General features: G+C 39.9%; 1 protein-coding gene across 1 annotated transcript in view; it reads right to left on the reverse strand.

Annotated features, from left to right (window-relative positions):
* Positions 1 to 2,397: 2,397 nt before the first annotated feature.
* The window catches only part of LOC133141312 (GDNF family receptor alpha-2-like), a 76,158-nt gene continuing 62,775 nt past the window's right edge, over positions 2,398 to 15,780 (reverse strand). The window contains exons 7-9 of the mRNA XM_061261832.1: positions 14,606 to 14,790; positions 7,418 to 7,462; positions 2,398 to 7,207 (exon numbers count right to left, since the gene is read on the reverse strand). Of these exons, the coding sequence (XP_061117816.1) occupies positions 7,097 to 7,207; positions 7,418 to 7,462; positions 14,606 to 14,790 (341 nt within the window). The 3' untranslated portion in view covers positions 2,398 to 7,096. The remainder of the gene's footprint in view (positions 7,208 to 7,417; positions 7,463 to 14,605; positions 14,791 to 15,780) is intronic.

A 15,780-nucleotide genomic window follows, 5' to 3' on the forward strand; every position in this document is an offset into this window, starting at 1 on the left:
ATTCTGTATAGATAAGATTCTTTCAAAAATTATTAAATGAAAGGTCCTAAATAAATGTACTATACATTTTACATTACATTTTAGTAATTTGGCAGAATAGTTAAAAACTGAATCAAATCAATATTTTTTGTGACCGCCCTTCGGTGTTAAAGCTGCATCACTGCTCTGAGATAGCCAACGCTGTCCTGCAGTTCTATAAGAAAATCAGCATTGAGGTTGTTCCAAACATGTTGGAGAACTTGCCACAGTTCTTCTGCAAGGTTAGCTCCTTGCTTCTGATCTCAGACAGCCTTGATCAAGTTTTTATGTAAAAAGTAGTCAATTGCTTACAGTTGCTTATGTTACTTTTTAAAATTAAATACAAAAATGTATCTGTAAAATTAAATATTTTGGAAAATGAATATTTGGAAATCTCAAATGTGTTCTTTTATACTGACACACGAAAAAAATAACATATATATAAGAAAGTCTAGGGTGCCTAAGACTTCTGCACAGTACAGTATGTCATAGTGGAGCAATGCAGGTCAATAAAATGTGATCATACTGTTGCCATAATCCACCCCTTTTTTTTGATAAACAAATAATACTTGTATGTCATTCATTTTATTCATTCATTTTGGTAAATTATTTTCTGTACAGAAAACAGGCATCATAAAACCATTGGTTGGTGTCTGGTTTTCTAGGTGTCTGGCCCTGTGTTCTCCTCATTCTGAGACGCCTGGCCTGGGAACTATTTATTAATTTATTTTCACAATAGATTGCATCACCGTTGGTCAACATTGTGAGCTGGCTTTGTTTTAGTCTATTTTAAGCGTGTTGTTGTATTGCTGTGCTGCGTAGCTAATGCTGCACAGAGGGACTTTTAATGAATGGAAATAACAATAATAATTTAAATTAATTTTAATAACTACATTATCCTATTAAGCTGAATGAATCATGTTTATACAGTCTCTTTCCTTTGTCCCTTGTGAGTAATTTAACTTTCATATTTTTGTGTGGCAGGGATTTGTTTTGCTGGAAGAAATATGCAAAAAAATAAGGAAAAAGACTGAAATGACATCCCATTACCCGATCCGTCTGATGAGATGTAAATGGGGGTGGCTTGGCTTGATAAGTGTTGGAGATCTCCTGGGAATAAACAGTGGTTACACCAGCATACTGTGTTCAGTCCGTGCGGGGCCTCTACTGAGTGAGATGTTAAAGAGAGATGCTCGCTAACCGTGGTCATGAAGGACCCCATGGCAATTATTTAAAGAGTAGGGGTGTTAATCCTGGTGCCTAGTTAAAATTCCCAAATTTACCATACCATCCTTCTCACTGCATTAGCTTCACAATCCCCTGAATTTCTTGCACACATTTATAACACATTAAATATTAAATGCAAATGGTTCATCTGTCTTAGCATTTGAGTGGGTTTCCTGATCTGATACTTTGGTATATTTTAAGTTGAAGCTTAAATTCAAGCTTAAAGAGAAGTTTACACTGTTACGGTATGCGTTTTTTAATGATTCTACAACTCCTCCCTCACAAGACATGTGCTTGCCTTTGATCCATCTCGCAAATGAACGTTCTTCTCCTCTCATTTAGCCCCACAACACAACAACGATATCAGAAATCGCCAGTCCACACTTGATCATGTGCTATATTTGAAGGCAATTCACCAAAGTTGCCCTGGAGCTTTCTTTCCAGTTGAGGCTGTATGACACTTCAGTGGTTCTTGTGCTCTAGTTTCAGGTACGTTGTTGAAGCTAAATTCATCATTCTTTTCAGGGTCACGTCCCTATGCGGAAGGCCCGTTGTGGCAGTGAGCAGGTCTGCTGTAGACTGCATTTCAGTTTTCTGCACTTCCATGAAAGACAAGCTAGGGCTTCATCAATCTGTGCTAAGCACCACCCCGCCCCCCCGCTCACCGCCTCGCCTCCCTTAGAGCCGCTTTCCCTCTTCCTTTGTGATGTTCCGACCCCAGGTTTCCGGAAGGCTCAACCTCTGCTCCTGCAGGGCCACCCCGGCTTTCAGACGGATTATCCATGATATTTGCCGATCCCCTCGGTGACCGCAGAGAGGAGAAACTCTTTTGTTCCTGGCTGTGTTTGGCGTGGCGTCTCTGCTGAGATTGCGCTGACGTCTTTATGCTTACCGTGGCTGTGCTTCACGTGCGCAGCATTATGCGGGAGCTGTTCTGCCTGACTTCATGTATCACACAGGAGACTCAGTAACAGAGGCCGCTACATGATGTTCAGCTGCTGCATATGTAACTTTGGAAGACCTGGGCTAGTGTGTATTCCCAACTGTGAGAATAGAGTCATACAACACTTCCCTAACAAGTTAAACAACATAGAAGGTGTGGAGTGGTGTGAATGGGACATAACCACATCACCAAAATGAAGAAGGCAGCTGTACAAATAAAAGCAGTTTTATTGATAAAGAAACAAGCACAACATTAGCATATCTTGATCTTACTGCAATCTACAAAGGTAGGTGACGTTAACATTGTTACAGTGCTGGGATATTTTTTTTTGTCCACATAGCATAGTTTGAACGCATGTTAAATCGATGTGTGACCCAATGCCCCAAAGGGGTAGAGTCGGTGCCAATACTTATGCCACAACACAAACTGTAAGGTTTATCTATAATATATAACTTCTGTACGTCCTCCTGTGGTGTCCTGCCACAATCCTGATGCCACTCGGTGTCAAAAGCCTTTAACTCCTTTTCTCCTTCCTTGTTTTTTCTCTCTCCTCTGCAGCACAGATTGTACATGATTGTCTTTGTGTATGCCAGAAGCCTCCATTTATCACAGAGACAAACCACACTGTTTACGCACACTCAGTTTGGTTAAAGACAATCAACGCACACGCACAATTCCATGAAAATAAGACTGTGGCCAATATACCCAGTGGAGGCAACACACAGATAATATTTTAGCAGAACAGCAAAGACTTTCATGTTACACTTTATTTTCTACGATAAAGACTTTATTGTCTTTTTGATGTGAGGCCATAATACCAAATAGAATCTGACAGCTCTGAATTTTCAAAGCACATCTTCAGTCTTTTAATACATACTTCCTTCAGTCTCATGCAAGAATTCCCCCTCCCCCATATCAGTGGGAATTAAGTTCATGCCTGACTACCCTGGCAGCTATGCTAAAGCAGACAGTAGTCAACTCCAGCACCTTTGCCCTGTATGCGTCTTAGGCATCACGCTAATGCATGATGGGACAAAAAACCTTTTTTTGCATGAATGGTCTCAATTTTAAAAGAAAAGTTAGAAGTAGGCACATTTTACAGAAAGAATCCTTGACATCCAACTTCACTTTTTTGTTGTGTAGTCAGATAAGGCAGCTGTCATCACTCCCTGTCACTTGCTGGAGAGTTTTGGATGTGTGTATTGTATGGCGTAAGAGTTTTAGGAACAAATCTTGGCAGCTTGATCTTCCCTCCCACATGTGGCGTTTATACTGTGTGTGGTTACGGTCGAGGCACACACTTTTGGGCAGTGTAGATTGCACAGCAGGAGCGTTGCAATGCAATTAGAGATCATTTTAAATAGTTCATAAAGACACTTCAGTGTGCCAGAGCCGTCTTCATTCAGACTAATATCCATCAGTTTAACACAACTCTACAAATTGCTGGCCATTCATTATTCAAGAGGATCTAGGGCAGGGATCATCAAATCACGGTCCTCCAGGGCTAAGAACTGCTGGTTTTCCACCCTCCCTTTACCTGGGAGTCAGGTTTGAAGACAGTCTGGCTGATTAGTAGCACTAATTGTTCAGTTAATTGGCTTGGATTTGAGGGTGAAATTGGATGATCCCTGATCCCTGATCCCCCAGGGTACTATAATACTGCATAACTTTTAATGCAGGTAAATTCAACCGATGTGAAGTTTCATCTGTATATCCTCAGCTGCTAAAAGACAGATAGCACTGAATGTATGTCTTAGTGTACTGGTAATATGACTGTATACATATACAATTTGGTAAAATATGAAAATTGCCGGAAAAAGGTGAAAATGATAGCAAAAATTAATGAACGATATAGGCAATTGAAACTACAACAGAAAATGAACCTACCGTGGTCAGGGTTGGAGACCAATGGTTTCATTTATTTATTACTGTCTCTAATGCACAGAGAGCAGAAATGTCTGCAACCATGACAACACAGGAAACCAGTCTCGAAAAGAACTCTTCTCTACAAGCAGCTGCTTTTACCGTAATGATAGTAGTTCAGTCATATTACATAATTACATCTAGTTGGGGGCTTAATTAATAAATAAGTGTTGGCCAGATACATTTCATATTTGTTGATAAAATTTGATTCCCAGTTCCATCGGTATAATTCAGCTACAATCTTGCATACCTATAAAAATATATCACATTTGCATTTAAATAGTTTTTTGAATATTTGTTTATATTTCATCCTGATCATTTCTATTTGGCCTTCACCGAACATAAGACAATGCCCTGTTTTATTTCTACCTAATCAACATTTTTGTGGTTTTAAATGCACAGCACAACATTTTTCACAACAAATCTAACAATTAAGAAAATCAACTCACTGTGCCAGGGTCACAACTGATAATTCTACATTCCCTATGCAAATAAGCATTTTGGGGCTTCTGTTACATTCTGAAAATATAGTGTATAGCAAATGAAATGAATACTGTATGACAAAATGATGCATTCTTCCATAACAAGGGCCTTCTGACAAACAGGAAATCAGACAAAGGACCCATTTGCCTGCTAAGACAGGGTAGTTCTCATTTTAGGGCTATTCTAAGTTCATTTCTTTTGCCCGTTGTGCAAACTGTCAGTCACAGTTCTTGACAGCAAAGGCAGGTTACCAATATCAAACTCACTTCTTCATAGCTAGCGTTATGCTGACTAGCTATTTTTATTTTTGGCCAATTTGCCAATATGGTGTTTTGATTTTGTCTTAGACATCAAATTAGATTTTAAAATTAAATCCATACTTAATTCCAATTCTCAATGTTCGTTTCCTGAATAATATGCTACGAAAACAATATACAGCATAGCCTGCATTAGCTAAGTGCATAAATGAAGATGAAAACATACCACGAAAAACAGTTATATCATTGAAAATGTGTTGATTTACTTAATTGTTCTTTTTATCGATACATTGTGTGGGCTTGTGTGGACCCCCTCAGTCCTGCCTCATGGCAAATTTTCTGCATCTGTGACAACCTGCCTGATTCCCATACCTAATGAGCAACATCTGTAAGTGATTATCTAATAGACACTTGAATTTATCTGCAGATGATCAAAATGGTTAGAAGCAAGTTCTTTAAGATCTAGTCTGTTGCTAAATAGATAGCCAGTTAGTAAGAATATTACAGGGTGCAGTTCATTCAATAAGTACTGTACATGTAAGCATTATTGAATTTATGATGGAATTTTTAGTAGATTAGTTTCAGTATTGAAATGTTTATACACATACAGATGTATGTGATGGAACTGAAAACATGCACATTTAATGCACAGATGCCTCAATTACAACCTACTGTACAATCAACCCATTTCTTTTTTGGCTGGCAGAACACATGAGAGTACTAAGATTTCATGTCCTGCAAAATGTTAAGTAATCAGCTAAGTTAGTGTTATTGACTCGACATTACATTTGGCTTTATATCATGGCTTTAAAGGATAACAATGCAGGCAAGCTAGTCCATCATATTCAATCTAAAAATATTATCTTTCCAAAGCAGCTGTGTTTTTTTTCCTTTTTTCAGTGCTGGAATTTCTATTTAAGAGTTAAGTCCAATGATATATTGTGAACCAGTACTGGGTTTTGAAATAGCCTGACCTTTTTTTGTTGTTTGTTTTGTCTATCAGCCTTGCCAGCGCCTGGCTTTTCTGAAACAGTATTGTGTGGCACCACTGAATTGGAGGAAGAAAAAAATCTAAAAGAGAGTAAGGCCACGCGATAGATTGCACACTATATTATACAACAACAATTTACTTTTGAAGCAAATGATGCTTTGTTTCATTGTCCCTGGAGCTTTGTTTCCTTGAATATGTTCAGTTTGTATAGGCAAAAAAAAAAAAAAAAAAAAACTATTACACATAATGACAGCCTACACCTAGCATTATTGGCACTGTCAGCCCAGTGCAATCACCACTGCTGTTCGGCTCCTTTGTTCTCTCTGAGCTCCCTTTGAGCTTGCACATCGCTGCCCTGTCTCTCAAACATTTTTAGTACATAAGAAATTACATCTGTACATTTGAAGGGAAACAATTTGTATCTATACTCACAGACAAAATTATACACAATGGCCAACTCCTGCCAACTTCCAACAATAACATATTTCCAGTGAGAACTTTGTCACACTTCAAAACTATCTTTTTTTAAAATCAATTTTTCTTTTTTTTCTTTTTCTTTTTTTCTTAGAATCTGTCAACAAAAAAAAGTACCAGAATAAAAGAGCTTGTAGGACATTTACAGTACCCACACAAATGTATACATTATGTCAACTGAATAAAAGTTCATCCCTAAAATCCTTTTTGAGTGATAGGTAATGAGAGCCGTTTTCCGTTATGGTTGAAAAAAAAAAAATTGCACACAACAGACAGAAAAGCAGGGGTGTATTTGCTGAAGGACAGCAGACCATTTGGATGTGAGAGAAGGAAGGCGGAGAGAGAGATGAACTTCTGCCGCCATGGGCCTGGGAGAAGAAGGGAAGGACGACGAGCCACCATCACCAGAGCAGCCTCTGCCAGTGGCTCAGAAGCGTGGCACGCGAGGAGACATGGCTTAGCGCTCCTCCGTCTGAGTATTAACGGGTCTACCAAGAGGCCTAGTGGAGAGCAGTTTTCAGAGTTATTCAGTTAGGTCTCGACTTTGGAATCTAGAGTCGGCGTCATCTATAACCATCGTTCTCTCTCTGCCACGTAAAAGCTTGCTGTGCAGCAGCCCTTGGTATGTTCCTCAGGAATCACTTCCGCCGTCATTGTCACCAGAGAAGAGAGAACTGCAGAGAGAGAGAGAGCGTGTGGTTTCTCAAGGTCCTTGATCCGGGGCTTGTTTATGCTTGTTTTCTTCAGGTTGTTGGTTAATGAGCGGATAGTGGTAGGTGTTTATAGAGCTAGCTTGAGCAGCATGTAGGACAGACAGACGATCGCTGCGCTCCCACTGATGCAGGAACAAGATCCCCATGTGGCGATGGAGGTCTCTGTGTTGGAATCCGGCTGAGGAAGGACACAAATGATTAAAGCCACAATTTACATACCTGGTTTCCCCTGTCTAGGAGCTTCGCTAGGTTGCTTCAATCGAAATTAGCCAACAAACTATGTTTGTTTGGTTTTCTTTCCTGGCATCATCGTCACACTAGATTGATTTTAAATAACAATGAAAACACATTAAATTCAACCTTACCACATTGATACTAAACTACTTACCTCACAGAAGTCGTTTTTGGAGAGATTACACTTTGGTCCATTTTCCTAAATGGTACATAAGAAGAAAATGCACAATCAAAATGTATTCTTATTTTATTTGGATTTATAATCACCACATCCTTCATGGGAACTGCAGTTACATTGAAAAGAGAAAGAGGTTCTTGTCTTGCTTTCTTAGCTATTGGGTAAGCCAGAGTACATTTATTCCTCGGATCTTAACTGAAGGTCTTATTCAGAACAGCTACAGAGGACTGCCTGCAGAGAACTACAGGCAACCCTTCAGGTTTATCACTCTCAATGGGTAGCCAAGCACTCCGTTAAGCATACAGCATGCCATGGTTTATTTTCAGTATCTACATCTACATCAATATATCACATATATTCAGAGCAAAAGGTTTTCTTTTCTAATTAGGACATTTTACACAATTTTACTTAAGTGTATTCATAAAATAACGGAATTCACACTGTGCCCATTTCACACATTTGTATTTATATTCAGCATGTCACCGCACAAAGGATTGAGTGGAGATGCGCTGCAATGTTGATGATATTGGTCTAAATTTAAATGAGAGACAGCAGACAAATTGCACTCTAAACACCAGACAGCATGATGTTTCCCATTAAAATAACCCCCTGCAGGACACTGGCCTTGAAATATCGCCAACCTCAGTCCAGAGGACTCACCATGACCCTTAGTCTTCATTAGTAAATACTCTCCACCAATCGAAACAAAGGGGTTCAAAAAGTTATTTTACCCAGCATACCTCATTTTGCCTTGTGGAAAAAATAATTAAGCCCAGCTATATTAATAAAATCCTCAATTCTCCATAATAGGACCAGCTACATTCTGCAGCTCTTGCTAAATTGCTGAGAAATCCACTGCATACCTATATTTCCCTGTGTATCAACACACATAGAATGGAATAAAATAGATTAAAACAAAACATATAAAGTACAGAATTGCAGTGACTAAAAGAATAAAAGATAATAATAATTACACCTCAATCCAAAGTAACTCACGCAGATAAACTCTAAACTCTTGTCAAAACAAGTCAGAAGTAAAAGTTCAGCCTGGAATAAGGGAGTTTTTAAAAGTATTCACAAAGCAAATATTTTGATAATACCCACTGTGCATAACAACATAATATGCATGTAGATATTTACTAACAATCTTTAAATGCAGCGACTACTATATTATATTTCTATTCTATTTTCCGTAATGATGCCATATGCCATGGGTATTAAAAATGTTGTATAAGCTTTAATAAACCATCTCATGAATACCCATCCAAATTTAAGCACATTCAAAGGCAGGTGGGTAAAAAAAAAAAAAATCACCCAACAGAACCTCCGGGCGCCCCTCTGGAGGGACAAATGTGCGGTGTTAAGCCAACAATTTACAGACTTTAACACACTTTATTACATTTACGACGCAGCTTTCTTCAGCACGAGTGCTTTCGGCGCAAACACGAGCGCATTATGTCTGAATATGTGCCGCGGTGGCCGTAATGTGGAAATATTGCACCGCGGCAGTCAGTGCTGCTCCGCGCTCCTGTGTTCTTCTTTTTTAAAGCCTGATTATTAGTCTCCAGATGAGCTGGTAAATGGCTGACCTCCCCCTCCACTCTCAAGCACATTATCAAAGCCCTGCAGACAGGAATATTATACAGTCGCTCGGGAAATAGCGTGTTTAATTTGTGTCTCTTGTAATGTACTTAGAAGCACAAGTGTTTCTCCGAAGGCAGTTATCCATCATAACGCTCCCACACAACTGCTTGTATCTGGTTAAAAGATAAATGATCATGCAATAAAACAGTTTAAATTGCACTTATTGTAAAGTGTGACAGAGTGTGTTGTTTGGATGGACATAGCACTCCTACAGTAGGCAGGGGTGTCATGAGAAAATGTATCTTTGAGTTACCACCAAACCTTTATTTTCTACATAATATTTAACCACCTTCAAAATGCATTTGCCGTGTGCATAATGAAATATTAAACAATTAATTTGCATTGTAATTATTTTAAATGGAACCTTCAGGTCAGCTCTATGAGGAATTTCACCTCAACCTTCCATTCAGTACATTATTTGGATGCATTTTAAAATAGACTTAGTATTTCTTGCTCTGCTTGACACTAAGGAGTTAATTTTCCTGACCACTCTGCCCCCCCCCCCTTCCTATTTTGCTCACAAATTTTTTAATGTGCATCATATCAACATCTTTAATTATAAACAGCATTGGTAAAATGCCAGGTTCTAGAAAGGCAGCAAGTCCAACAAAATGAGAAGGCAGAGAACACAACAGCAGCTAAAAGCCAATTAATTAGCAGGGGCAGCGATGTGTGACAGCAGCCTGCTGACACGGCGCCCGACACAATCCCCCACACGCAACCCCAACCTGAGCACAGAAACTGCCCGTCTACAAGACCCGATGGATTCACACACACACACACACACACACACACATTCCAGACACCCCACCCCAATCTCAACCCCACACACAACCCCAACCTGAGCACAGAAACTGCCCGTCTACAAGACCCGACGGATTCACACACACACACACACACACACACACACACACACACACACACACACACACACACACACATTCCAGACACCCCACCCCAACCCCACACCACACGCTACCCCAACCTGAGCAAAGAAACTGCCCATCTACAAGACCCGGCGGATTCACACACACACACACACACACACACACACACATTCCAGACATTCCAACCCCACACACAACCCCAACCTGAGCAAAGAAACCGGCCGCCTACAAGACTCAACGGATTCACACAGACACACAAACACATTCCAGACACCCCACACAACCCCAACCTGAGCAAAGAAACTGCCCGTAAACAAGACCCGGCACATTCATACACACACACACACACACATTCCAGACACCCCACCCCAACCCCACACACAACCCCAACCTGAGCAAAGAAACTGCCCGTCTACAAGACCCGGCGGATTCACACACACACATTCCGGACACCCCGACCTCAATTCAATCAACATTTGTCCATGACTTTCACCTACAAACAAATGCAAACACAGTCTGGCAGATTCATTTTGGTGATGGCTGGACTCACAGAGGTGTTTGTGAACTAAGCATTAGTGTATAATTGAGTTAAAGCTAGGGGGAAAATGATGATTGAACACAGATCACAGACAGAAAACTAGGAGGGATACCAATGCTAAGCAACTGGACTTTTTGGAATGGCCACAGCACTAGCAGATGGGTGCTACACATTGTGGAAGCTGCACTTGAAATTCATGAAAGGGGGCTATTTACATAAAATCCTGTTAATTATAGTTACATTCAATAACACTACTCTGCAGTGACACTGCAGTTTTACTTGGATCTTCTGGTCATTACCAGAAATGGTTATGAGCCTTTAAAATTAGCTAAGATTTCAGATAGCCTTCAAATGAAGAAGCTAGTGTTTGTGGCAGCACAGTGGTGCAGTGGATAGCACTGCCGCTTCAGTGTCCATGTGGGTTTCTTCCGGGTACTCCAGTTTCTCAAAAGCAGGTTAGGCTATTCATCTGGGAACACATTCTGTAGCTGTAGGTGCAGATCCTATGGAGGGTCATAGAAGCATTGTATAATGCATAACTTCCCCATAGATAAACTCCAATGAGTTCATAATTACAAATAGAATGTAACAGCCGTAGAATGGTCAGGTCTGGACCATATTTTAGATATGAGCTGTTTATGCTCATGCATGGCAAATGGCTTCATTCACTCAAAATACCAGTACTCCCTTGGGCCGCATGCCGATACAGAGGCCATTGGTTTTAAAGCAAACGGCAAGGTACAAAAGTGTTTGTAATTACACTGAGTAGATCCTTATTCATCTACTTGTGTCAATGCATTGTTCTTTATTATGGGTTAAGATATCATCCAATGTGCAGTCATACAGTCAAAGTGACACAAGCAAGCTCCTTTGCAAAATATGATGTTGGTCTTCATTAATACTACTAACTACTACTACTACTACTACTACTAATAATAATAATAATAATAAAAACACCCATGAGGCCCTTCAGTAGATGATAATAGGGATATACAGTAACTTGCAGTGGTGGTGGGGCTGTGATTTAGGGGATTTGGAGGTGATGCACCATGGCTGGGTACCAGGACACCTGATCCTTTGGCACGAGGACACGGGCATAATGCTGCCTCTTCCAGAGATTCTGTGGTAACACCGCTTTGACGAGATTTAATTGGCAGTCAATGTTGTTGGGACACGATGAAGCCCCCACAATGTTCCCCCTGGGCACACTCTAATTATAAACCACAAGCTTGAGTAATCACATGTCCTATGTTTCCTAATTACCATTTTTACAATAAATTAAGCATTTCAATTCAGTGTCAGAGGCACAGAATGCTGAATCAATATTGACATACAGTTTGAAAATCCTGGGCTATTGAAATTCCACCCACCTCCCAATCGCATTTTAGATGTACTACATTCAGGCATTCATGGAAGATATAAAAGCCTTCAATTATTAATCTTGAAAACCTTGAGAGTTGAGAGTTTTATATCTTAAATGACTGTTATGGCACGTATCACTGAACTTACACTTTTTGCTTTAGTTTGTTTTTAGAATCATTAACAGTTTCTTTGTGGGCATATAAATGAGGAATGTTTGAGTGATGAGCTAAGTTTTACTGCCCATTATGAACATCACACAAATGAACTGCATGAGAGAAACTGAAAAATAAAATCCCCTTTTCTGTAATCAGACTGGCAATGAGCACTTACAGACACACAAATTTGAGTTGTTCCTTGCTTTTATTATTATTTTTACTTATTTCCATTCCTACAGGGCCAGCATGTGTGCAGTTTTCTTGTCTCCAATAACAGTACCAAATTAACTACTTATCTGAATGCACTTATCTGAATGTTAAATATCAGTTGCTAAATGACTGGGCTAATAAAATAATTAAGAGCAGAATTTGGCATGAAACTGTGGAACAGACACAACCAATCCCAGGAGTATGTCATGTGTATCACTGCAGCATGCTCATTCCGGTGTGTAGCAGTAATAAGCCCAAAGACCCTGGCTGAAACTACAGCCCAGTCCTGTTTTCATTAGTAGTGCATGCTTCATAATATGATTTAAATGACTAGTCATTTAGTTTGTGTGTCCTATGTTAAAATACATGAAAACTTTACTGGTTAAGCAACTCGAGTGTGACTAAATGGAACATGACACCTAGCACTGCAATGTCAAAGCCATGGCAATGTCTTACAGTGCGTTTGTCTAGTGAACGCTTCCTTCCCTAATTGGTCTGAAATAGCTTTTACAGTCAGACATGTTGATTGTATGTAAAGGTCATTTAAAACATCCTGAAGACCAAGGTAATGACACTGTCAAAATAAATAACACTGAAATGACCTGAAACAACTGCCTGTGTAATTTGGATTAATGGGATGGCTTGGGCCAAATAACATACATACTGCAGGTATGTGGTGATTGAAAGAAGATGAAATGTAAAACCAAGCCTCAAGCCTACTAAAGCCAGCGACAGTCATGTGCATTACTGCTTTGGCGGAAAACAGAAATGTTAGGTTTCGTGTTTTTCATGTTCTGTATTCTGCCAATGTTGTTCGCGTTTTCATGTTTTTGTTACCCCCCTGCACACTGTAGTCTCCCTGTCACTTCATTCATTCATTTCACCTGATTCACTTCCTGATTGTTTCCCCACCTGATTCCCATTCCCTCTCATTACCTGTGTATAAAACCCTTGTTTGTGCAGTTAGTTGCCAGATTGTTATGTGTTTATTCCATACTCTCCAGCGTTTCTGTATTGATACCTCTTTTGACCTGTTTCGTCCCCGACCATCGGGTTTAGCTTATTCCTTCTGTCTTGTTCTGACCCGTAGTTTTTCGACCTGTTTCTGTTTATCGACTTTTGTTTCTGGATTGTGTTTCTGTCTAATTACCCCATTTGTTTTCGACCCATTGCCTGTGCCTGTGACCGCGACTATTCTTTGGATTATCCTCAATACATCTGTTTGCTGGAGATCTGACCCTTTGCCTGGACTATCGCTTACGAACTGCCTTATCCCTGCTATAACTGTTTGCTGGCTATTGACCCTCGTTGTACCAACCTACCCTGAGAAAATAAAGACCTTATTTTCTAAAGAACTTTCGTTGTGGTCTCGCTATTGGATCCCCCGTGCCTGATAAGAAATGCTTCCAGACAAATCTGTGTATTTATTATTCAGTGGCAGCCATGTTTTTATTCTAATGTTCATAGAAGATTCTGTGTGCTGTTCTTCATGAGAACCATATTGGTGGCTCATGGGATTTAATAATTATGCATATCATCTAAAATACATACAATGCTTCAAGTTTAAAAAAAACTTTTTCTTTAGATATGGCAAAGCATCAAACAATATAGGCATTTCAAATCAACTGGCACAATGGAATTGCAAAGAGTCATGCTGTTAAAGCACAGTCATTTATTTGAAAGTTCTTGCAAACAACTTTCATGTAAGTCCAAAATTTCACATAGCATCATTAATAGCAGTCATATCCTTTCTGGTCTTGTGGGCATACTTTTAAATATGAATCCAATAGAACTCTGCAGTCTTGCAAGCTTCAATTAAATGAGGAAAATATTGTACGTATGTATGGCAGTGGTTAGAAAACTGGGTCGAAATATAATTATCTCGACTCTCACAAACACAAGGGGCCAAAGCAGTCATACGCATATGCATAGACATAGATGGAGGGTGAGTGCAAAGGCACAATAAATTAGTTATTGTGTCTTTTACTGTACATTGGACTTCTTTGCAATGCAAATGTAGGTCCACATTCATATATTTCAAAAGGTACGCTCAAGGACTACCCTTGAAACTGCAGTAACTGACAAGAAACACAAAGAAATAAAATTAATTACCTCATCGCTGGGGGTTCGAAAAGGGGGGGAGGGTCCATGATGTCTCACCCTTGTTACAACTTACCTTTCCTAAAATGCTGTCCTCTTTGACACTTCATTTCAAAAGCTTTAATTACTTAACTGACTTAACTATGCATGAGGCCCACCTCTCTTAAGTGTATATGCACCAATGACATGCATCTATATACCATAGGGAGATGCCAATATGGATGTTTCCCAGTGATACCCAATCATTAAGAGGCATTAGCAGCCCTACCTTCAGGCTGGCGCAAGTGGCAAAGACACAGGCGTCATCTCCAGGCTTAATGTTGGGGTTCACCGAAGGCTTGGGTAAGCTCTCCGTCTCCAGATCAGGCCTTACTGAAGGGGTAGGCGGGACGGTCGCTGTTTTGGGAACCAGACTGGTGTCTGTTCCATATCCAAAGGCTTGAATGGCATTCCCTGTTGGAATACGGGAAAGAAAGGGAGAAAAAGGAAGGCGTGTCATCGTATCGGTTCCGCTGGCTTTCTCGGGAGGGTCTGAGAGTACTGTGTGTTCTGGCGAGTCAGTCTGCCAGGGCCTTTTTGATTCTCTGCCCAGATCCATCCTTAGCTTACACGGGGCTGAGGAGGCAGGTGCAGCTGAAGCAACAAGGGGCATGAAGTGAATCACCATTCAGGCTCAAGCCTCTGGAACATGCCATTTTTTTGTTTTCTCTTGGAAAAAAAAAAGATAAATATGCATTCATCCCCCTTCTCTATTCAGATACATGCTTTGTTACTCTCCATGCATAACACATACATGATAGTTTCAGTCCAGCCAATCTGAACAAGCTATTTAAAGACCTATTCACATGAAAACCTTAAAAAGTAGTATTACTCTATTCATTCAGCCTACATTTTAAATGTGGCAAAAATACAGGAAAGACTAAAGCCTCTGTTTTTTTCATAGGACTATAATTTCTTGTGCACACAATAGCTTCCTGTAACTCATTATGATGGGACTTAGTTATTTTCTTATGCTTCCGAATAAGCAGACTAATTATGCCATATGCTGTGCAGTCTGTTTGAAAGAAAAGTGATTGTTTAAAGTCTCCGGAAATTGGCTACATAAAAGAATGCATTCCTCCAGCCATTATAGAATCCTACTAATTTTCTTAGAGAAATTGGTATAATTTTATTGAGCAAACCCGCTTATAATCTGTTTTCAATAGCCTAATTCCTCCACATAAGCTATCCAAATGCAGCAGACACAGAGTGCAACTGAGCGCATCTGCATCCTCACAGTTGTATTGTAGAACCAGTTGCAGACAGTTTAAAGCCAGTTTAGAGCATCAACACTGCCCAGTAGATCAGGTTTTGATATTGGCCGTTGCTGTTCGAATGGATTAGATATTGTTATCAGTGCCAAAAATGTTTTTGCCTAGACTCAACTGAATTACATCTACACTC

The sequence above is a fragment of the Conger conger genome, chromosome 11 (assembly GCF_963514075.1).
Source record: "Conger conger chromosome 11, fConCon1.1, whole genome shotgun sequence".
NCBI lineage: Eukaryota > Metazoa > Chordata > Actinopteri > Anguilliformes > Congridae > Conger > Conger conger.